This window comes from Nicotiana sylvestris, chromosome 12 (genome assembly GCF_000393655.2).
Source record: "Nicotiana sylvestris chromosome 12, ASM39365v2, whole genome shotgun sequence".
In the NCBI taxonomy this organism is placed as follows: Eukaryota; Viridiplantae; Streptophyta; class Magnoliopsida; order Solanales; family Solanaceae; genus Nicotiana; species Nicotiana sylvestris.
The window spans coordinates 30440578-30465007 of NC_091068.1; the positions used below are offsets into that span (position 1 = coordinate 30440578).

The 24430-nt window shown below is 33.2% G+C and overlaps 2 protein-coding genes and 1 long non-coding RNA gene across 3 annotated transcripts; all 3 read right to left on the reverse strand.

The window, feature by feature from the left end:
• Positions 1-1264: 1264 nt before the first annotated feature.
• LOC104249614 (9-cis-epoxycarotenoid dioxygenase NCED2, chloroplastic) lies at positions 1265-3441 on the reverse strand. Its single transcript, XM_009806074.2, has one exon. The coding sequence runs from the start codon at positions 3345-3347 to the stop codon at positions 1542-1544; it is 1806 nt and encodes a 601-aa protein (XP_009804376.1). The 5' UTR covers positions 3348-3441; the 3' UTR covers positions 1265-1541.
• A 7004-nt stretch (positions 3442-10445) lies between these two features.
• Positions 10446-12051, reverse strand: LOC138884150 (uncharacterized). Its single transcript, XR_011404310.1, has 3 exons — positions 11999-12051; positions 11214-11243; positions 10446-10520 (listed from the first exon to the last, which is right to left on the reverse strand). It is a non-coding gene; the product is annotated as an uncharacterized lncRNA (long non-coding RNA).
• A 7812-nt stretch (positions 12052-19863) lies between these two features.
• Positions 19864-21262, reverse strand: LOC138882853 (uncharacterized). Its single transcript, XM_070163489.1, has 3 exons — positions 21240-21262; positions 20628-21174; positions 19864-20532 (listed from the first exon to the last, which is right to left on the reverse strand). The coding sequence occupies exons 1-3, from the start codon at positions 21260-21262 to the stop codon at positions 19864-19866; spliced, it is 1239 nt and encodes a 412-aa protein (XP_070019590.1).
• Between the last annotated feature and the right edge of the window lie 3168 nt (positions 21263-24430).

Genomic DNA, 24430 nt, shown 5'->3' on the forward strand with positions numbered 1-24430 from the left:
TATACTTTCGGTCCAAATATATCCCTACTGTAATAGTATTGGTTCAAATATACCCCTCTTTCGTTAAATTTGTCCAAGGTGGACATCCAATCCTACGTGACACTAACATTTGATGAGGTGGTATGTCACGTGGCATGCCAACTCAGAGACCCTAACCCATTTTACCCCTCCCCTATATTTGTTTTTCCACCACTAAAATTTTCTTCGAGGGGAAGGAAAGTTTAGTGATGGAAAAAAAAAATAGAAGGGAGGGGTAAAATGGGTTAGGGGCGCTGAGGTGGCAAGCCACGTGACATCCACCTCATCAAATGTTAATGTCACGTAGGATTGGATCTCCACCTTGGACAAATTTAACGGAAGAAGGGTATATTTGAATTAATAGTATTACAGCAGGGATATATTTGGACCGAAAGTATAACGAGGGATATATTTAAATCTTTTCTCATAATACAAGGGTATATTCCGAAATATTAATTTAGAATAACATAACTTAAAACATTAAAATACTAAACTCATAAATTTCAGATCTTGAACCCATAAAAACTAAAAGGCCATTTGAAGGATATAAGGATATATGAAAGATGGAGCACTAAAGTATGCAGCAAACAAAATAGGAGACTCTGATAGCAACTTAGACCTTCTATCAATTTAACACATGCTAATAAATTATTGAATGGCGTTCAAATCAAAAGGAATGTCCACTCAAGAAGACTATATGTCTCATGACTTAGATTTTTTGAGTATACATAATCATAATGACTGGACTAATTCAAATTCACGCAAAACTATCCTAAGATTCATAACACCTTATTCCTTCTATTTATGAAATTATTGAAATGCCTTTAAATCAGAAGAAATGTCCCATCAAAAACACCACGTAGCGTCCTATGAAATTATTTTCTTTAAACATTCCATATTCGAATTACATTTGCTCGATTTATCTAGTCTCAGAATAGATACACCTACTAAAGAGGATAAAATGTTTCTTACCAAGAAGTTGTTCATTCACAGAACTCAAATACAATAAAAGTAGTAGAAAGAATGAAGTGATCATGTATTACACATGACACTCTTTCAGAATTTATACTTGATGGATTCGGAACAGACGGTTGCCTACATGTGGATTATCTTGTCGACTACCTTATTTTGGTCAGTTCTTAATAAACCAAATAATGCAAGAGGTATACTTTTTTGGAAATAACCTAATCCTATGTTAAAATTTGCAAGCCCCCATCCAAGAGAAAAACATAAGAAAAGTTGAACATCATTTTCAAGCTTGTTGCAACTAGTATAATACTGCCAATACGTATAAATATTCACTCATATACAATGACCAAAAAAAAAAGTGTAAAAAACACATAATAATGTATTTGGCAAAAAGAGAAAAGAAAGATAACAGAAACCATCTGAGCCTTTCTAATCCTACCTACACACCTACAAGCTTCAAGCTTGGTTTCTGAATATCTCCTTTATAACACACTTATAGTATAATTTTCTACCCCTTTAATATTTACGTATATACGAATAATAATTTTGTAGTACTATACTTGATTTTGCAAGTCTTTTGAGCTAATAAAAGTCCCATGAAATCCATATGGAACTCTAGATGGAAGTTTAACAGTAGCCTCCAATTCTAGAGTCATAGCATTCACAATTTGTAGTTCTGATTTCCATGTCTTCTCGTCATGGCAAAATGCAAGAATAAAACCGTCATCTTCGTTCTCAGAATTTACGTTTCTCGGTAAAAATAATGGCTCACCTCCATATCTTTTATCTCCATACATATATTTCTGAACTTCCCCTGTTGATAAGTCCACTTTTGCAAATCCTGACACTTTTGGCCATGGCTCTGCAATTGCAAGATAAGCATATTGTGTTTTTCGACCAAGTTTGTTCCTATTAACCATTCCGGCTTCCAAATTAACTTGTTCTGATGATGAAATTATAGCCCGTTTCGTCGATTCGCCTGTCTTCAAATTGAGCCTTATTTCGGACAAAACACTCTGTAAATTCTCATTACATTCGTTGAAAATTGAGTCTGGTGGTGTCATGCATGAGCCAATGACAACTACTTCATCTGTCTCTGGCTCTTCCCAAGCATTCCATAAATGAAAACAGAATGTTTCGGGTGATTCTACCCAAATAATATTCTTCGAATCTTTAGCATTTTTGGGTAGAATCCCGAACCTGGATTTCTTGTCTTTGTCATAAATTACTGGTGAACCACCTTTGATCATTTCTTGAAGCTTGAACACAACTTGCTGGTCGGGAATTACGACATAATTCTCGGTAATAGCAAAATCATGCATCATGGTCGGGACGTCCAGTGGGATTTCGACGTCAGGTGATTTCTTCCCGTCGGTCGAAAACATGAAGTACTTCAAGTAAGGCTTTTGAACTACGTCGTAGCTCAAAGCAAAAAGCTCACCCGAAACAGGATCAATTTTCGGATGAGCAATCATTGTGCTTTTTAATTGCTCCTCAAAATCGTACCTTCCAACAGTTTGAAGGTCACCAGAAGACGAGATTTGAACTTGATACGGGACATCATCTTCTGACATGGCTAAAAGTTTGTTGTTAAAGTAAACCAATCCGGCATTAGCCACTCCCATGCCGTGGCTATGATTCACGAGCCCGAATAGTCCACGAGCGTAGAAGAGCAATAGCCGCGCAATTCCAGAATGGCCATGAAGTTCACCAATGGCTTTTGGAAAAACAGGGCGACCCAATTCACGTTCTTGAACTAATCTTTGCGTTTCAGTGAAACGGCAAGAATAGCTCACAGAGCTATCATCGATGGTGACGGCATGAATCATGCCGTCGCCATCAAAAAGGTGGTGACCCGCTACTGGTTCAAAGAGCGGATTAGCACCGTTACGGACATAAACCCCGTTAATGCAATCGGGAATTGTCCCCGTAACGGGGAGATTATGCCGGACGGGCTGTTCCGGCACCGGAGCAAAGTTGCCGGCGATTTGGACACGTGGGTCAGCTGTTTTAGGGAGTGGATTTTGGAGTTCGCGTGAGACTAACGCGCTCTCAACAATATCTAAAGCTTTTGCTGCTGCTCTCTGGAAAAGATTCAAGTCAGGAGTTTGAGGCTGAGAGTGTAACTGTTTGTTGGGAATTGTTGGATTTTGTTTTTTCCGTTTTGGGAAAATGAGTACAGCAGGGGACTGTAAAGCAGAGTGGATGTTAGTTTTTCTAATTGTGAGATTTTTCATGGAGCTGGACTTTGAAGGGAGGGAAAAATCAACATGAGAAGAAGAATAAGAAGTTGAAGGTGAAAAGGGATGAGAATTTTGGGTTGTAGCCCAAGTAGTATAATTTGCAGATGTAGAAGTCATTTTCTTGTTGTGTTTAGTATTTTGAAGAGGGAGAGGAGAAAAGAAAGAGAGGATTGTGCGAGAAGAGAGAGGGAAAGAAAGGTTTAAATAGAAGTATGTGTTTGAGAAAAAGAGGGGAGTGTGTATGGTAAAGAGGGGAATGGAGGTCCACCTTAGACATCTAAGAGAAGAGCACGTGGTGGATTTTGTGAGATAGTCACTTGGGAGCAACATAAGGGGTAGGGGTAAGGGGAGAGAGAGGAGGAAAAAGTTGGAGGAGAGTATCATCGCGCATCTCGGAGCACTAAGCTTTTGCTATGTACAGGATTCGAGTAAGGCCGGATCACGAGGGTATATTGTACGCAGTTTTACCTTACATTTCTTTATGAGGCTGTTTCCACTGCTCGAACCCGGTACCCCCTAATCACACAGTAGCAATTTAAATATTAATTTGAATAATTATAAACTAATATAATAATATATTACCTTAGTATATATAAAATGTATATTGCATTTTATTAATTTGATGAATATATCGGATATGAAAAATAATGCAAGAAAAACTAGTAAAAACTTATTGGGTTGTTGGTGAATTTGTGGGAAGATCACTTGGGATCAACATATGCATAACCGCGTAAGATAGAGTTAGGAGAAAGAAAGTGGGGTAAGAGGGTGCAAATGTTGTATTTGAAATGAAATACTAATAAAAAGATTAAAAGTAATACAACAACAACAACAAAATGACAGTATAATTTCACAAGTAAGGTGCGGGGAGGATAGCGAGTACACAACCTTACTTCTACTTTGTGCAGGTAAAGAAAATATTTTCGATAGATAAACCCTCGGCTCCAAACAAGCATGCAAAATCACAATAGTATAGAAAAGAAATACAGTAATGTAAAATCACAAAAGCATGCAAAATCACAATAGGATAGAGAAGAAATACAGTAATGTAAAATCACAAAAAGATTAAAAGTAATAGTTTCATAATAAAAAATATGTAATAAAAAGTACATTTAAGGAAATCTTTAACTATTCAAAATATAATACTCCCTACGTTTCATATTAAATGAGGTACATTCCTTTTTAGTCTGTTCCAAAATAAATGACACATTTCTAAATTTGGAAATAATTCAATTTAAACTCTTTCATTTTACCCATTTATCCTTAATGAGAAGTTTTTATAGCCACACAAATGTCATGGCCTCACAAACTTTTTACCCCTTAAGCTTTTAAGACCACAAGTTCCTAAAGTCTTCTTCTTTTTTCTTAAACTCCGTGTCAAGTCAAACTATCTCATTTAATATGAAACGGAGGGAATACTTTATTATCATATGAAATAAGATAAATAGATGTGTAACTTTTTCAGCAACAAAAGTATCAAAAAGTTATTGAGTTTTTTGGTTCCAAGAACCAACTTATTTGAGTTTGTTTGGTTCCAAAGTTTTAGCATCAACTTTGGAAGTTGTTTTTAATTTCTGATTTATAAAGTTGGAAATCAGTGTTATTGGAGGAGATGCATGAATTAAGGACCAATAAGAGATGGAAAATAAAGTCAGAGGGCAAAATAACTCAGTCAAAACAGTAGTCAGCACTGCCTTCTACTGATTGCCCACTTTTAATTGATTTTTGTGCGTTTCCTGAAATTTGCAGGAACTGTAAAAGCGTTTCCCGGCCTACTTCCTAACGCGCTCCGTTGACTCCTTGTTGAACCTTAATACTTCTTCCGTCTTAATTAATGTGGCAATATTTGATTGTCGTTAAATTAAAATAATATTTTTAAAATTTATGATCTAAAACAAATTATATGTATTTGTATAATCATAGAATATCTCATTAAAAATAAATTTTTTTAAATAAGAAAATATATTATTCTTTGTTGAATAGACTAATAGCGTGTTTGGTCAAGCTTCTCTAAAGTCAAAAATATTTTTTTTTCTTTAAAAAGTACTTTTTTTTCAAAGTGTAAGTGTTTGGCCAAGCTTTTAGAAGAAAAAAATAATTTTGAGTAGAACCAAAAATAGTTTGGAGAAGCAGAAAAAGTAGCTTCTCCTCAAAAACACTTTTGAGAAAAATACACTTAGAAACACTTTTTAAAAGTTTGGCCAAACACTAATTGTTATTTAGCATTGTTTTTCAAATTAATTAATAAAATACAAATTATTTCTCACTAAAAATACTTTTTCAATTCTCAAAATAAACTAATTATTGAAACTTGACCAAACATACTATAAATATGATATATTAATTGAAATAGGGAGAGTACTAAGTTTATTTGATAATTGGTGTTTAAGGATATAGAATTTTGAATAAGCTAATATGAACATATGGAAGTCTCGAAAACATCAATCATACGACGAGAAACGAAAGTGCAGGTAACTGGGATAGATTAAAAAGAAAAATGTATCACAAAAAAATACAAAATAAAAAAGGGATGCATTTCTGTACTAACTTAAACCATTAAAATGCCATTTTAGATATTGAGTAACATATGAGAAACGTATTTCTTTTCTTGTGTGTTAAGTAAAATACTATGTGTATAACAATAACTAAGGAGAAGTTTTATTGTGTGTCTCATACAACTGTCATTAGTTGTATGAGATTACTTTTTGTCTTACAAATTTGTGAACTCCAATTTTATACTTTCGGATTCACAAAAATCTGGATCCAAAAAATTGTTAGAGAAAAAAAAATACTTAATACAACTAGTTTCTCACATATTGTCATAGTTTTGTCATTCTAATTCAATCAGAACATTTGCAGCAATCAGATCAAATTAAACAATACTTTTTTGGGCTTCATACATTGTGGTCCACGCTGCAACTCTGCAACTGAAACCCTTTCAACGGCCATTGAGAAAGAGTTTAATAGCATGTTTGGCCAAGCTTTTTCTAACTAAAAGTATTTTTTTTTTGTCAAAACTGATTTTTTTCTAAAATTAAGTTGTTTGGCCAAACTTTTGAAAAAAATGTACTTTTGAGGAAGAGCAGAAGTAGTTTTCGAGAAGCAGAAAAAAGTAGATTCTCTTCAAAAGTACTTTTGAAAAAAAATATACTTAGAAGCAGTTTTTTAAAGCTTGGCCAAATACAAATTGCTGCTCAGAAGTGCTTTTCAAATTAATTAGCCAAATACAAACTGCTTCTTACCGGAAGTACTTTTGAGAAAAACACTTTTGAGGAAAAACACTTTTCAAAATAAGCTGATTTTTGCAACTTGACCAAACGGGTTATAAGGGGAGGGAAGATAGGATGAAAGTGATAGTTGATAAATTGGCTTTCCGTAGATTTCAGATTGAAAGAGAGTCTCATTTAAACCATTGGTCATTTCGTCTGAACTCTGAAGTACAAGGACATTTTTAATACTCTATTACTTATGCAACCTTTACTTTCTCGTATAAAATCTCACATAATTAGTATTGCCCCCTTCCAAATTATTTGATACATTTCGAATTTCGAAAGTTAAACAAATTTTGCTTTGATTATGAGTTTTTTATATGCCTTTTAAATATTTTTTTTATTATTACTTATTATAAATTGTAAATTTTTTTATATGGTTTTCAAATAAATAAATTTTATTTAAAAAATAACTTAAAATTATATATCTGAATTCGCGATCAAAATTGAGAAGTTCAACTCTCAAAATTTGGAATGCATCAAACAAATTAGGACATAGGGAGTAAGGTTATCTCTTATAAGTAATACTAATATAATGTGTGAAAATTTATGTATTAATTTATATGTGATAAAATGTGAAACAAGCATATGAGTATCAGCAACATATGGACAAGTTTATTAAAAATAATGATGTCCTTAGATTAGGAAATCCCTACATAATAATTCAATGCATAATATTTACTCATATACACTACTAAAAAATAGTTTCTTTTCAACCAAAAAAAGAGCGAATGCGGTTTAGTTCTTAATTATTACCAACCAAAAATCGACTGAATTGGGCGGGCCAGAAAAATTCTAGTACGAAGCAAAAAAATGACCAAAATTGATCAATGTTTTAAATTTATGCAATTAAAAAATACACTATCTAAGAATCGAACCAAGGTTTGTACTATGGCATGAAACTATTCTACCACTAGACCGTTGGTGCTTGTTGGTTTAAAACTTTAATATTTTTTATTTATACTTATTATTAATCGCATTTTTGTACGAAAATAACCGACCGGTTCATTCAATTTTATTAAAAAATAAAATTACGGACTGAAATTGGTCGATTAGTTGACCAAAAAATTGAATGATTTTCTGAATATTAATTTTAAATGAAAAACCGACTTAAGTTGGGCGATTTCTTAAAAACTAAACTATACCGACCGGATGAGTCGAAAAAAAAAAAATTCACGTTTTGGTGCAAAACAAAACAACTGAATTTGGTCGATTTCACGAAAAAAAAAATGGAAAAATTACATTATTATTCACCACATAAATAAGTATTTCGTTATAATGGCCGCATAACTCAACAGTTAGTCAAACAACCCCACGGATCATTTTGGCTAATGAGCTAGTCATATATACATGCACTATATTATAATGTAAACATTATTTATACATAAATTAATATTACTCATATTGCTAGTACTGAAATTACCTATCACATGTTGTATCAAGCCTAATATAACACCTAATTTTTCCATAATACCCAATTGAGGTCTAAGTTATTCGGATAATTCTTATATCAGAAATGTAAAGCAGCAAAATAAAAAAGGAATGTATAATACGGGATTTCTCTACAATGATTATACTTAATAATCCCTCCAACCAAACAAATTCTTCTAATTGCTTTTACACAGCTTTTGGTTCCAACCATCCAAAATATATCTCTTATTTCATCCAAATTAATTTTCGAAACCATATATAATAGATTCTATTGACAGTAATTTATTAAGTAAGGCATGCCATAGTCTTCCCAAGATCTAAATCAAACTTAACTAAACTAATCATTATCCAATTACAAAGTAATCATTAGTAGAATAAAAATCTTTTACAAAATCTGAAGGCGTTGGAAAAGGAAGGTGCTACGGTAACATGTGATAAAATATTTTATGGTTCAACTGCATGTATATTGCTAAAGAAACATTTATATAAAATGTCTGGAAAGCACTATCTACTAGAGAAGAGTTAAACGAATTGATTTAGAAGATCTTCTACATATATTTCTTTTATCATATTATTATTGTTCCTTTTTTGTAGGAATGCTAACGATAATTGTTGTGTTTATAAAGAACATTGTACATCTGTTCATATTGTCTTAATGTAAGAATCTTATCCCCTGCCTAAAATAAAGTAAGAACATTCGCCCACAAATTATTATAAAGTGGGCGTGAACATAAGAATTGTAAAATTCCAGAAAAAAGTTAAAAAAAAAATTCAAATAAAAAAATGGTATTTGTAAATTAGAGTTATATTTGGATATGAATACAATATGGAACTGTTTTTGAATTTTTGTGAATGATTTGAAGTAAAAAAATTCAAAAACAGCTTTTTGGAGTGTGTTAAATTTTCGAAAAATTTCAAAATTTAGCTTAAGTGAAATTTGAAACGGCCAAAAACTCATTCCGAAAAAAGTAAAAAACATTTATGGCCACACGGGCCTTAGGGAAAATTAGGCCTCGACCTTAATCTGTCGCAGATGACATGAAAGGAGTAGTAGAAAGATCTTAATTTGTTAAAATATTATTTATAGTGAGGATTTAAGTTTTGCCCAAGCATATGGGAGATTAGTCAAACTGAGCACATAGGAGAGATTTCTATTTAATCTTGATAAGACTATTAATCCTATAGAAGATCTAGTCTTAAGATCATACTTAGCCAATGAGACCATTATTCCCATTCAATTACAACAAAGTTATAATATAATTATGTCAGTCATAAGATCTAGACGTGAGATAATCTTAAAAGATCACATCATTTTATCAAATTTGAGAGATTATTTAGTGTCAAATTACATTTAGGTCCTATGCATGCTTAGCCAATGAATTTGGCTTCTCGAAATTGGCATGTGCATTGTCCTCTAAACCTAGGATTACCATCACTAACAACGCATAGATCACAATCAAGGATTTGCCGAATCAGAAAGAGTGTCAAGGACCTAGTCATGATCTTTGTTGAGTCCCACTAAAGAATGAAATAAAGTTCGACATTTTTAGGAGAGACTATAAACTACGTACCGTGTCTATGTTGCAGTCAAACGCAAACGCAAATATATGCATCGTCAAGTAATAAAGTGACTAAAAATTGAATATCGAATTCATAAGGACTTGTGATTAACTATTAACTAAATTAAACTATCTTAATAATCTAAACAAGAATTAAACCGAGAAGGTTTGATTCTAAACGGAGTAATTAAAATAAAGAAAAATAAATAGGAAACTATGAACAGAGGCCGAGTTGATTTTTATGTTATCAATGCAATGAAAACGATCTAGGGTTATGGACTATCTAGCAATCTTATTGTATTTTTCACTTGAATTAACTAATTAATTTATCTGATTTATTGGTTGATGGAGTTAATATTACTCATAAGAATCTATTGATATTTTACTCCACTACAAGAAAAGGCTCATTTTGTGTGTGTGTGTGGGGGGGGGGGGGTATTTTTAAGTTTTTTGGCGGTTTTTGACCCCTACAAAATGAATTGTGGCGGTTTCAAAAAACGCCACAGTTACCTTCGCCACGAGCATTTCTGTGGCAATTTTGTAAAACCTCCACGACGACCGCCACAATATAAATTTTTAATTTGTGGCGGTTTTTAAAGGCAATTGGCGGCGGTTTGTAACACCCAAAATATGATCTCTGTGTTTTTAAAAAAAATAATGTGAGAGGGTTATAAACCCCCACAATTTGATCTCAATCTTTTAAAAAAAAATAATCATTGGCAGCTTATAACTGCCACAATAATGGAAAATTTTAATTCAAGGATTCAAAAAATAAACTCAATAACTCATACAACATAAATCCAATTCCATTAAGAATATCTATAGTAACAAACATCAACACATTCAAATTCATATCACACTAAAGTTATAAAAACACATATTTGATAATTTAAACATTATACATTCTACAGTTGCCCATAATAAGTAAATATGCAGATGTGCTAAGTATTTGCTTGGCGATTTGTATTGCTGTCACCTGATCATATTCTCACATCCACCGAATAAAGTAGGCTCACTCTACACATCACATGCTGAAACGGAGAATTTTGATCAAAAACTTATAAAGGAATAAAATTTTGCCAACAAGCTAAAAGGAAGATCTGGGTATATAAATAAACAAAAGATCTGATTCTTCTTACAAATAAATCTGTTACTTGATCCAACAATAGCATTGAACAGAAGTTGTTAGATACTCGCATGAATAAGAGCTAAAGTACAAAGCTATTTCCTTGGATATCATCACAACACTTACATCCACAAACTATTTACTTGATAGCATAAATTCTTGCCATATATTCACGAAAATCATAATGTAACTAATAAATCATAAGTTAACCACTATAAGTTTTCTAACATTTAGAATCAAACAAATAAATTATAAGCTGTAATCTATCCTAGTGATTAACATACTTGCATCAAAACTGAAGGCTAATAACACTATGAAATTGAAGCAGAAGAAATGAACTGAATAAAATAGGAGTGGTCTGATAGGAGTAGTTAGTTAAACAAACCAAGCATGTTAAAATCTGTTGGATCCAACTTCAAACAAAAGAAGCAACAAATTAAAAGGCGCAAAACTTTTTCTAAGGCATGAATTCCACTAGTATCTGTATTATCAGTAAAAACTACAAGAGAATATATAACAAATTACTTTTAGTTACTTAATGTAACCTAAGGAAAAGATGTGAAAAGATTTAGGAGATGAGTTAACAAGCATAACTTACCACTCAATGCCATCATAACAACATATCAATCTGTTAAACCAAAATATGCATAGATTAGCATTCAATCAAGTTGGCTTCATCAAAGTTTTTGTCCCTAGAATTACTCCACAGTAAGAGATCCTTTTATGGGAACACATACGAATGCAAGATATAAAAAATAAGGTGAATCAAATGTGAATATCATTTCTGAACATAGCTTTAAACCAAATATGAATATCATCTCTAAACATATCTATAAACGAAATAAATAAGTACTACTTAAAGATGCAATATTGTTACCTTTAGATAAAATACCATATTAAATAAAAAATTTATTCGAATTTATATGCATTTGTTGCTAAATAAGTAGCAGTATTTGCCTCGACTACATCATCAATTAGATGGTCTGTAACTAGTTATATCCCAACTATTAGTATGACTCATTCTCATAACCTTCATCTTCCATAACTTCTTATGTATCATATAAATCTCTTAGCTTTAGGTTTACTAAAAATACTTCATCCTTAATTGAAAACATCATCTACATAGTACACCATATTTATGATTGAAATACTTCGATGTAAGGCTCATGTTCTTCACCCTCAATCTCGAATAATTATATAGAAAGTTGGAGTTCATTTTCTTTTTTTCAAATAAATAAAACATCAATAGCATACAAATAATTACCTGCCTAATGATCTTTGTATGCTAGAATTATTCAAATTTGAAGGCATATATAAAATATGCTCAAAAACTTATGCGAGCCGTACATAAACTAGTTTTTACAACAAAATGAGTCAACTTACCTGATAGCGGGTTTGAAGTTATACCATGTCCAGTACTCTTAGAAACGTGCACATCTGCAATAATGATATGATGCAAGACATATTACTAGAGGAAGTTTTCATTTGCAGTAATTCATTTTCTAAGGAAAGTGAAAAACTAAACTACTAAAGTATGAGCTAGAGAAGGAAAAATTTGTCACCATAGCAAGTAAAAGATATGTATTCATTAAAGACCTTGTACTGTCTTGATATTCCTCAATATAGAAGTGAGAAAAACATTAGGAAGTTCCCTGACTGAATAATCGACAGAATAAAATGCATTTATGCTCTCCCATCAGCGCCGACTCTAACGTGATGAGAGGTAAGGCATGGGCCTTAGGCCCACAAATTTGGGGGGGGGGGGCATTTTTTAAAACGAATAGGCTTATAGGTATTTAAAAAAATGATATTTAGTACTTTTAATACAAAATTAGAGTTTTTAATATAAGAGGAAATAGAGCTCTTTAGATATGTAAATAAAGTAATAATTTGACATATTCAAAATGGATAGATGAATAGTTTTCTCAATATTTCAGTTTTACTTCTTCATTAGATAATGTATAAAAAAATTCACTCTCCCTTTCTTAATATGTCCAAGTCAATCTTTCTTTTCTCCAATATCTTTATATTTCAGAAACCCTTATATATTTTCTTTCTTTCTTTTTAATATTCTTACTCAATTGCTTTCTCCAATATTTCATTACTCACTTTATTTCTACAAGATATCATTAGCTCCACTGTTCAACAATACTTTTAAGCTTCCAATAATTCTATACTTCTATTGCTCTATAAAATATTATCTAATATCTACAATATCTCAAGAAAGATTAAATGAGCTGGCTATATTATCAATTGAATAAAGACAATTAGAGAAAATCAATTATAAAAAAAGATTATTAACAACTTTGTATCTCAAGAAGTTAGAAGTATATACTTCAAATAAAAACGTATGCTATAACTTTCTTTTAAAAAATTAGGCCTCATATTAAACTTTGGTCTTAGGCTCTGCATATACTTGAGCCGCTCATGTCTCCCATATTATATTAATTTGTGGGTCAATCAATTTCAACATCACACAACAGAACTAAATTCTAATTGGAATCTGGAAAAGCTTTACCTTAAACAAAGGAGCTTCTTACTACAACACTGAGTAGTCTCTAGCCTGAAGCAAAATATCTAATGGTCTTTCCTCGAATATCAACACTCTTTAAAAAAGAGAATAAATTTCAAGCTAGATTGTCCATAAGGGTTTCATTACTGGTTCAAGCAATAACTACAACTGAAAAACCCAAATTCTACTGCTACTAAGATAAAGAAAATAAATAAAATTAAGAGGAAAAGAAAAAAAAAGAAAAAAACCACCTTTAGACGAGCAGTGACATTCTGAAGTTGATTCGCCCAAATGGATACTTCACTTCAAAAATTCCCAAGACACACTGCAATACCAATAAATCGTATTCCTAGCCTGAAAACACCTTAATAAAAAACTACTTAAATTGAAACAATGGAGCAACACAAAAGACATAATCCGTGATTCAAAAATCATAGCAGGAGCCATAAATTGAGAAGAAGAATAATACTTACAAAATGTAACTAATATGGACAGAAAATTGCGAGAGAGCGCATCTGAAGGGAAGCAGTGCACTAGAGAAGAAGCAATTCAGCCGAAATGTTGAAAAGAGAAAATTTAGGACTAGAGGCATAATAATGGAATTAAAAGAGGGAAAGATTCGGGAAATATTTTGGAAAAGGAGGGAGAACTTACCGCGTTTACTTTTCGAGCAAAAAAAAGGGAAATTTAAGGTAACAAATAAGTTTTGAAAAAATTAAGTATTTTTCAAACAACAAAAAATAATATTTTTGAACATAATAAAATTGCTAAACTCCCTAGATAAAATAAATGTAACAACTAGTTACGGATGTATTGATATCGTACTAATTATTTAAAATTTTAATTAATGAAATATGAATATCTTTTGAGATGTTAATTCTAAATATATTTTTTATCTTTTAAATATAAAAAAATTGAAAAAACTATTTTTTGGTAATTTTGTTTATAACAACCAAATAAGATCTAAATTTTAAATGTTAGTATAGGTGTATAACAATTAATCGTTAATATAGGCCAAAAAATATGGACATATGAGACTGTTATAAAGAGGTTTAACAATATTTTTTTTCATTCTACTATTTAGCTACTGGTATCATATTCTTAAAATTTGTGAAAAAATTTCATCCACAATAAAATCAATATCTTAATATTGAGAAGTGACAAATAAAGAGAGGAAAAAAAGCCTTTGAGTTTTTAGAAGTTGAAAATTAAACTAAGATTAATTAGTATTCCTAAATTGTCTATGATATTTGTTACTCACTCTGTTCCAGTTTATGTGAACCCATTTCCTTTTTGGTCTATCAAAAAAGAATGACCACTTTCTAAATTTGGTAACAATTTAGCTTAAACTTACAATTCTACCCTTAATGTGAAGCTTTTATAACCACACAAGTATCCTAGGCCTCTTTCTGACTTGTTTAGGACCACAAATTTTAAAAGTCTTCATTTTTTCTTAAACTCTGTGCCCAGTCAAATAAGTTCACATAAATTAAAACGGATGGAGTAGTTTATTTAATTCTGTCTAATTAGGATTCACAGTCGGAATCATGTAGGAATAGGTTTTCTAAATTCCAGTCAAATTTGGTTTTTAGTATTATAAATAGGGGTGTAGCTACATAATTTTTTAGGTAGAGAGATAGCATCGATGTAGAGAGATTCAAGAGTTTATAAATAAATAAAAAAGCCTCATACCATGTTTGGTCTCTAGTTTGATAAATTTTTTCTGTATAGCCTTTGTTGAATTTTTTGCTTGTGCTTAAATTATTTTTTGGGGTATTTCAATCCTTTAAATTGGTATCGAAGCCTATGTGAGATCTGTCAAAGCAGGTATGAGATCCTAAAAATATATGGATATTCTATCACTTGGTTGTCTCATTTTTTTGTGTTTGATGACAAAAATAATTTTGAAACTTGGTATCAACAGAAAAAGAATTTTTTAAATATTGTTGGATTATGGTCCATTATTAACGAAGGATTTGAAAACTCTAGAAGGTACAACATTGATGAGTAACACAACTGCACAATTGAAAAAAAAAAAAGACAATTGGATTGTGAGTGCGATATTATCTTGCCATCAAGGTCAAACTGCATGTATCTAACAAATCTTGCATGCAAAGTAATTAAACGAGGCCTGGACAATGTCGTATATTACCACCTAGAATCCACCCGAGGTCCCTCGGGCCCCGACCAAACATACCAGCCAATCCCAAACCATAATATGGACCTGCTTGAGGCCTCAAATCACATCAAACAACGCTAAAATCACGAATCATACTCAATTTCGAACTTGATAAACTTTAGATCTTCGATTTTCTTCACTCGATGTCAAAACCTATCAAATCACGTCCGATTGACCTTAAATTTTGCACACAAGTCATATTTGATATTACGGACCTACTCCAACTTCCGGAATCAGAATCCGACCCCAATATCAAAAAGTCCACTTCCGGTCAAACTTCTCCAAAAACCTTCAAATTTCTAACTTAAGCCAAATGACCCAAAATGACCTACGGGCCTCCAAATCCACTTCCGATCGCGCTCCCAATACCTGAATCACCATACGGAGCTACTCCCAGATTCGAAATCCCAATAGGACATCGATAGCATTGAAATGCACTTCAACCCATATTTATGAAATTCTTCCAAAATGTCAACTTCCACAATAGGCACCGAAACGCTCCCGGGTCATCCAAAACCCGATTCGGACATATGCCCAAGTCTAAAATCATCATACGAACCTGTTAGAGCCTTTAAATCCTAATTCCGAGGTCGTTTACTTATAAATCGACCCTTACTTAATTCTTTCAACTTAAAGCTTCCGAAATGAGAATTTTCTTTCCAAATCCACTCTGAACTTCCCAAAATTCAATTCCGACCATGCGTACAAGTCATAATTCTTGAAGTGAAGCTACTCATAACCTCAAACTACCAAACGACGCGCTAGAGCTCAAAATGACCGATCGGGTCGTTACACTTAACACCATAAGACTTGATGATTTAGAATGTGATTTCGTGACATATTAGATGTCCCTTAATCAACAGAGATATAAAATAATGGAGGAGGTATTGCTACCGAAGGAGATCAATGATCAACCTACAAAAAAAAAGATAACAAATTTTGCGAAAATAAATCAAGAAGGTTAGAATTCAAAAATAGAGGAGCAAGAATCGAAGGAAAAGTTAAAATAGATGATTTAGTTGCAAGTGGTGCACCACTGAAAGAGGATGGTATTTACAAGAAAACTTACTTGATAGTCAAGATGATCCTAGTAATAAAGAAGTATAATGATACACCAAGAGAAAAGTTCTGGTGATCTATTCAAGATTGAGACGGAACTAGCTTGGGATCCAGAACCATAATAACTCATGATTACAGATATCGAAAATGGAATAAATTTTGTGCCATTATTCGAGATTGCATATTTCAAGGAGTATGATGAAATGTTTATTGATGGCATTACTCTAAAAACTATAGGACGACTAATTGGAATTGAATGGGTGTACAAGGCCAACCACAAGGCAAATGGAGAAGTAGATGATTTCATAGTAAAAGAAAAATATGTTATTGATATTTTGAAAGGATGTATCATAGGTAAAGCCAAATCAATTATGATCAATTTTGAAGAGAAGATGAAATTGATTAAGGATTGCGCTTCTGATTTTGTTGATGCAACATATTTTAGAAAATTAATGAGAGCCTAAAGTATTTGACTTCTACAAGGTTTGATGTTACTCGTTACATGCTCAAGTTTGAAGATCTTGGTTTAAAGAAAACTGTTGGAAATTAAACCGAGATTAATTAGTATTCCTAAGCTCTCTGGGATTTGGTATTTGTTACTCTATTTAATTCTATCTAATTAGGATTCACAATCGAATCCATGTAGGAGTAAATTTTCTAAATTCTAGTCAAGTTTGATTTGTAGTATTATAAATGGAGAATTAACCCAAATAGTCGTTCACCAATTATTTAAACTAAAAATCGCCGGTGGAGGTATAATGTATGCATATTTTGTATATTATATGTGTATAATCAATGTATAATCTATGTATATGGCTAGAAAAAAAGTAAACAAAGAATATGAACGGCTATTTGTGTAAAAAGGGGTGTAGCTACATGGTTTCTAAGGTGGAGAGGTAGCTTCGATGTAGAGATATTCAAGAATTTATAAGTGAATAAAAAATTCCCGTTCTCTATCTAGTTTGTTAAATTTTTTCTATATAGCCTTTATTGAATTTTTTTACTTGTGGCTAAATTATTTATCGGGGTATTTCAATCCTTCATTAGCTAAAGATGAATATACAAAAAAAAAATAAAAAATCTGAAGACAATAAAAGAAAAACTAATAACTAATATAAGGAGATAATGGAAAACCTCTGCTTTTGTGTCTACTTTTTGTAGGGGAAATTACATAAGTTGCCACCCAAACTATGGCCCAAATTCCGCTTACACACTTTCTGTGTACCATAATAATCTTACACACGTAACCTTTCTAAAGTGTGCCTAGTACACACCTCCTTTGACCAAGTCTAAGCGTGTGTAATACAAGCTGGACCAAGCGCGTGGACACTATTTCAAGACAATTTCTGTCTTTAATAAATGGTCAAAAACACATTCATGCGACCCTTTTTAAAATATTAAAAGGGCCTTAACCCATTTCTATCTTTACTAACCCGATTTTCATCTTCTTCTTCCTCCTTGAAAGCTCTAAATTGAAGAAAATTTTATCTTCTTGAAGCCAAAATTTATTCCTCTTCTTGAAGCTCGAAGCCAATATTACAATCTTCTTCTATTTATTCCTTATTTGTTTTTTGACATAAGGGTTAAATTTCTAGGGCTCAATTTTAAGGTTTGGGAAAATGCATAATCTGAGAAAATTTTGCTATTGTGGTGAAGAAGTTGTGGTGATACAGTCATGGAGTGTTGATAATCCAGGTTGTCGGTTTTACGGATGTCCATTTTATGAGATAAATATCAATTGTACTTTTCTAATCGATTTTATATTCCGTAATAATTTTCTCTCTTCAATATTTCAGAGGGACAGACGATCGGCATGTAATTTCTTTAGTGGTTTGACCCCTCAACTCTAGAGCACTTGAAAATGGTGATTTTGGGGCTGCTGAAGAAGAAGAGGGCATTTGATGCATTGTTGAAGGAAAATAGAAACCAAAGAAATTGGAGGAGATTGTGTGTGCTGATTTTAATTGCAATTGTGTTGAAGTTGATTGTGTTAGGTAGTTCTAAAGATTGTTATATAATGTAAGAAAATAAATGAAGTATTTTGGTAGATTTTGTATCCCTTTATTAGAAATAAATGAAATCTTTTGGCAATTGTTAATGTTGTTTTGTTTGAGTTTGTTGTTGTATGAGTTGAATGATTTTTTTGGCAATTGTTAATGTTGTTTCGTTTGAGTTTGTTGCTGTGTGAGTTGAATGATTTTTTTTGGCAATTATTAATGTTGTTTCGTTTGACTTTGTTGCTGTGTGAGATGATAGTGCAGTTAAAACACACCTCAAATTGTGACTGATAAAACACTGAAACACAGTCAAATAGTGGCTGATATACAACTCAAATGCTGAAATTTTCCAGAAATAATAGCATACAAAAATGACAGCAAAAATGCTTAACAACATACCAAAATAACAGCATTCATACAACACTAAAGACACATCTGCCCAGAAATTATCAAACAATACTAAAAATATATTTCATCATAGAGTAAAGGTGTTCATTACAGTCACTTAATAGCAGCAGCCTGCCTTAACAAAAATATACGCTGCCCAGTTTTACAGCATACCAAAATAATAGCAGGCTGCCTTAACAAAATAACAACACTAACAGCAAACCTAAATAGCAGTTTCGAATTAACCTAACAACAATTCCAAAATAAATTACAGTTCCAAAAGGAAATTACAGCAGTTCCAAAATAAATTAACAGTGACAATAACAAAATTCAGTGGTTGTTCTAGGATGGCTGGGATGATGAACTTGCTTGACTTAAATTGGATTGAGATGAGGCAGTTCTGGAACGAGTTGCAGCAGTTCTTTCAAGTTGTTTTCTAGTAATGGCTGGTTTACCATTCCATTTTACACCACTTCTTGACTTGTATGCACACTCTAGAATATCTGCCGAGGACCGCTTTTCACCACCATGAGAGACCACTCTTGGCTTACCTCCACCAGACTGCCAAAAACAAAAAATATTCAGTAAAGTTGTTAAAGCAAACAAGATATAAAATTAACTTTGAACTACTTACAAAAAAACTTGTGAACCTACTGCTTGATTGAAATAGTCCAAACCCAGAACTTCCCCTACCACTACCAGTTCCTCTTCCTCTACTAGCAGCAGTTCCTCTTCCTCTACCAACAGCAGCAGGGGCAGAAGTAGTTGGAGTTCCTCTTCCTCTTGCTCTGCCTCTTCCTCTTCCTCCACATCTTTGGATATATGAAGCATTTGCTGGAGTAGAATCTGCAGGCCTTGCTTTCTTAGGGCAGCTCCTCTTGTTGTGTCCATATCCACCACAGTTTGAACATGTCATCTCCATACCCCTTCTTGAAAGCTTTCCAGAAGTAGGATGTTCAATTTCTTCTCTTCTTCTCTTCTTCTCTGATCTGCCAGGCATCTTTTTAATTGGTGGGGGTTCAATTGGTGGATTGTTAGATGTTGCCCACATCTGCATATTTGACACAGGCTGGATGAATGTTGAATATGCCTTCAGATAGGTAGATTTATGGTACTAGTGAGATATGTAGTTAATTGGGTCAAGGTTCTTGAAATGCATAACAACAATGGCATGAGCACAAGGGATACCCTTCAGCATCCATGACCTGCATGTATAAGTTTGAGCTTGCATATTCACACAATGCTTCAGCACTACTCTTAATGAGGTATCCTCAACCTCATAGCCATATTCACCATTCCACTTGATTGTACACCTCATAGATTGGGCCATGTTATCTTGATACACCTTCATAGCAATTGGGGATATATCACATATCCATGTATCTGCAAACTCCCTCAACTTTCCTATTCTCTCCATCATCTTCACTCTAATTTCCTCCAACATTGTGATAATTGTCTTGTGCCGAGAAGCAAGTATCCAAGCATTAAATTTCTCGCACATATTGTTGTCAATTATATCATATTTCCTGTCACAATTGAAGTATGCTCTATACCAGGTTTCCTTGTTATACCTCAAGAGGCTCTCACATATCCCATTCCCAAGCATATTCAAACTGTCCAGGTGAAAATTTAGTTCTGCTACACATGATGCTCTAGCACACCTCCAGAAGTTGTTTCTCCTCTCTAATCCTCTCCAATCTTTGGACCAGTTTGCTAATATATGTCTGGAACACCACCTATGTTCACTTTCAGGCAACACTTCTGATACAGCTTTAAGCAATCCCTTAAACATAAAAAGAATTGAATTAGTTGCCAACCAAAACAGAAATTAAAAAAAATAAATATTGACAGAAAACAGAAAAAGAAGAATATATTCACCTTTTGCATATCAGACATGATAGTAAGATCCCTTCCATCTTGAAGCTCTAAGTCATGAGTCACACACTTCAGAAACCATGTCCAAGTGAAACTGTTCTCAACCTCTACAATGGCCCAAGCTATAGGAAACATCTGATTATTTCCATCCTTTGATACTGCTACAAGAAGTTGACCCTTACAAATGCCTTTTAGAAAACAACCATCAAGGCCAATTATCCTTCTACGACCCTCAGACCATCCTTTTTTCATAGCATAGAAGCAAACATAAAATGAATTGAAGACAAGCTTGCCTTCACCTTGATCTTCTACCTTCACAACACAAGTTGTACCTGGATCTGTCTGTAATAGAATATCTCTATAATCATAGAGTCTCTTGAACTCAGCATGCACATCACCTATTATGTCCTTTAGAATTTTTGCTCTAGCTCTATGTACAATAGACCTACCAACATACATGTCCAGTTCATCTTTAATGAGTTTCTTTAGCTCCCAAACTTTCATATTTGGCTGACACACAATCTTATCCCTGTAATGCTTTGCTAGGTATCTGGAGTTGCAAAGCATGTTTTTATTTGTTTTGTAACACTTGTGGACAGGGCAATACCTTTTTACCTTAAAATTGTTGGATCTGCCATCTTTGCTTGCAGCCAAGATTCATGGACATTTTGGATGCATGCATCTTACCCTCAACCTACCAGGTTCATTAATATACTTTTCAATTTGAACTCCTTTCTGAATTGCATACTTACTAATAGCAAACCTAAATTGTTCAACACTCTAAAAAATCAGCCCCAACTCCCAGGTTATTTTATTGATAGTTGGATCAAATATCAGGGCTTTCTTCCTCCTCTTGGCAGCCATTTTCTCCTTATGTTCTTCATCAAATTCATCTTCAGCATCTGAAGAAAAACTTTCAGCATCTGAAGACTCAAAGTAAGGCTCATCTGTCTCTACTAAGCCTGTGTACCTATCTTGCTTGCTACTAGTTCTTAATTCATCAAAACCAATATCAACTCCTGCATCACCTATGTTAATATCACCTCTATCTTTTGGCCTTTCACTCCTTTTCCTCCTATACTTCCTCAGTTCATCCCTACACTCTACAAATTCTTCATGAACATCAGATTCATAATCCTTATCATCAGGAACATGTAAATCTACTCCATCACTCTCATCACTATCACTATTGTCAAAGTCTGAATCATTCTCATTGTCATCCTCACCTTCACTATTATCAAAGTCTGATTCACTATCTACTCCACTCTCTTATTCTCTTGAAGGTGCAAGGGCAGGAGCAGGTTCTGGAGAAGGGGAAGGGGAAAGGGAAGGGGTAGGTTCATGAGCAGGGGCAGATTCAGATTCAGATTCACTATCTTCCTCTTCTTCTAAGATAGTTGTGCTCTCAAACGCTCCACTATTAGACCCACCAACCCCTTTACTAGCCTCATTTATGTCAACAACACATAAAGGGGCAGTATGAGTCACATAAATATCTAAGGTATCCCCATCTTCCAATTCATTACAAATGTCAAAAATATCCTTGTCTGTGAGAATATTTACCAATTTATCTGTCCTATCCATTGGACAAATATACAACTCAGCTACATTTTGAAAGTCATAGATCCTAGTGTAGTTCATCAGTTCAATAAGAGATAGTAAGTCCACATCTACATCTAAAGTTAATTCACTATCTTCCTCTTCTTCTAAGATAGTTGTGCTCTTAAACGCTCCACTATTAGACCCACCAACCCCTTTACTAGCCTCATTTATGTCAACAACACATAAAGGGGCAGTATGAGTCACATAAATATCTAAGGTATCCCCATCTTCCAATTCATTACAAATGTCTAAAATATCCTTGTCTGTGAGAATATTTACCAATTTATCTGTCCTATCCATTGGACAAATATACAACTCAGCCACATTTTGAAAGTCATAAATCCTAGTGTAGTTCATCAGTTCAATAAGAGACAGTAAGTCCACATCTACATCTAAAGTTAATGTTTGACTACCACCCACATAACGAGCAAAGTTACCAGAAACTAATACCCCATCATGGTACCACCCGAGGGTAATGATTTTAAAAGACATTATCTGCAAACAAAGAAGGGACAAATAAATGGACTTTCCACATGCAACAATTGAAAATAAAGAAATACAAATGAAATATAAAAGTGGAGACAAAGACAAGAGCATATCACATTGTTCAAAGCAATGCTATTACAATAATTAGTTAAACCCTAACTTTACACACGATTTGCAAACACAAGACAAATCTTTTTTATAAAAAAAACTATCTGTAAAGGCAACAAGACGATAAATTCACAGTCATATCGACAATGACAAAAGATTCCCCTTTTAAAAAGTCCGATAACCCTAAGCAAAATAGAAGAAATTTCAAAAAACAAAAACCTAGGTTCAACCCACCCACTATTAAAATAAACGGGTAATGCAAGGAGAAGAAAATTACTAACCTATTAACTGCATAAATCCACCGGAAATCCACGATGGTCGCCGGAATCGCCTTTACAGTATCTCCTTCTAGATGTATCGGATTTTGAGTACTGACTTGGGTAAGTTTGGTTTCAACGCTTTTACCTTGTGGGTCGGGTAGGGTCAGTTAGGGTCGGGTAGGGTCGGGTTAGTTATTATAAGGTAATGGGTTAAAATTATGTAAATTCAAACGCGTGACATACACGGATGTCTTATTAATAGGATCTGGTCAAAGGAGGTGGGTACTAGATACACTTTAAAAAGGTTTCTTGTGTAAGGTTATTATCGTCCATAGAAAATGTGTAAGGGGGATTTGGACCAAAGGTTGGGTGGTAAACTATGTATTGAATGTTGGGGAAAAGACAAAAAATGACAAGGGTTAAAAATTAGCATAAATTGCATCAATTTGTAGAAATTTAACTAAAATGTGCAATTTGATTAGATTTTCAAAAGATGGTAAAAAATGACTAAATATTGCATGAGTTAGTGGCCTCCAATTTGTATCGAATGACAAAGATTTTGCAGACAATTAAATTTGTATTTCTGGAGGTTATCAGAAACTTCCACAATAAAACTGTCACAATATGAATAATTTTGTGAAAGTTAGAACAAATGCCATAAATTGAAAATATAGTGGAGGTCTTTTACAGCCCCCACAAATAAACCGCCACAAAAAGAATTATTTTGTAGGGGTTAACGCAAACGCCACAAAACAAATGTATTGTGGGAGTTTCTTATAACTCCCATAAATTAACCGCCACAATTTAACAATTTTTTTGTAGTGCTCATCTATTCGAGTTAACCTAACACATATATGTCTATAGAGGCAGAATCAACAAGAATGCATTTATAATCCCCGTATAGTAACCAAGCAAGGCAATCCTATAATATATGTTTATTCTAACCGCGAATCTATTCTCCGATGCCCGGGTTCGAGAACTTGCTTTACTCAATCCTATATGCAATCAAGAATTCACACTTTCAAGTTCAACTCTAGATTCTTAGATAGCATTTAGTTGATGATCAAGCAATCAAATAATTAAGCGCATGATTGAATAAATAAATCAGTACGATAAATCAAGAAATCAAAATCAATATCCAAATAACAATGCTCATGAAAGAACCATTACCCTAGAACGTGAAATTTAGCTCCACATAGACATGGTAGTCAAACAACAAATCATACAAATAAACATAAGAATTACTAAATTCGGTGGAAGAAAAGATGAAACCCGGCCTCCACGGTAGCTCCGTGCTCTCCCTTGGTCAAAAGTTCCTCTCTAAAACGTTCTCCCCCTCTACAAAATATG

What these genes read in the sequence shown, in the direction of transcription:
- LOC104249614 (XM_009806074.2), bottom strand. Translation starts at nt 3,347, where the DNA reads ATGACTTCTACATCTGCAAATTATACTACTTGGGCTACAACCCAAAAT.
- LOC138882853 (XM_070163489.1), bottom strand. Translation starts at nt 21,262, where the DNA reads ATGGCAGATCCAACAATTTTAAG. An exon ending in GCAGATCCAACAATTTTAAG is followed by an intron (nt 21,175 to 21,239) that starts GTAAAAAGGTAT and finishes TTGCAACTCCAG; the next exon opens with ATACCTAGCAAAGCATTACA. An exon ending in TCATGTCTGATATGCAAAAG is followed by an intron (nt 20,533 to 20,627) that starts GTGAATATATTC and finishes TTTATGTTTAAG; the next exon opens with GGATTGCTTAAAGCTGTATC.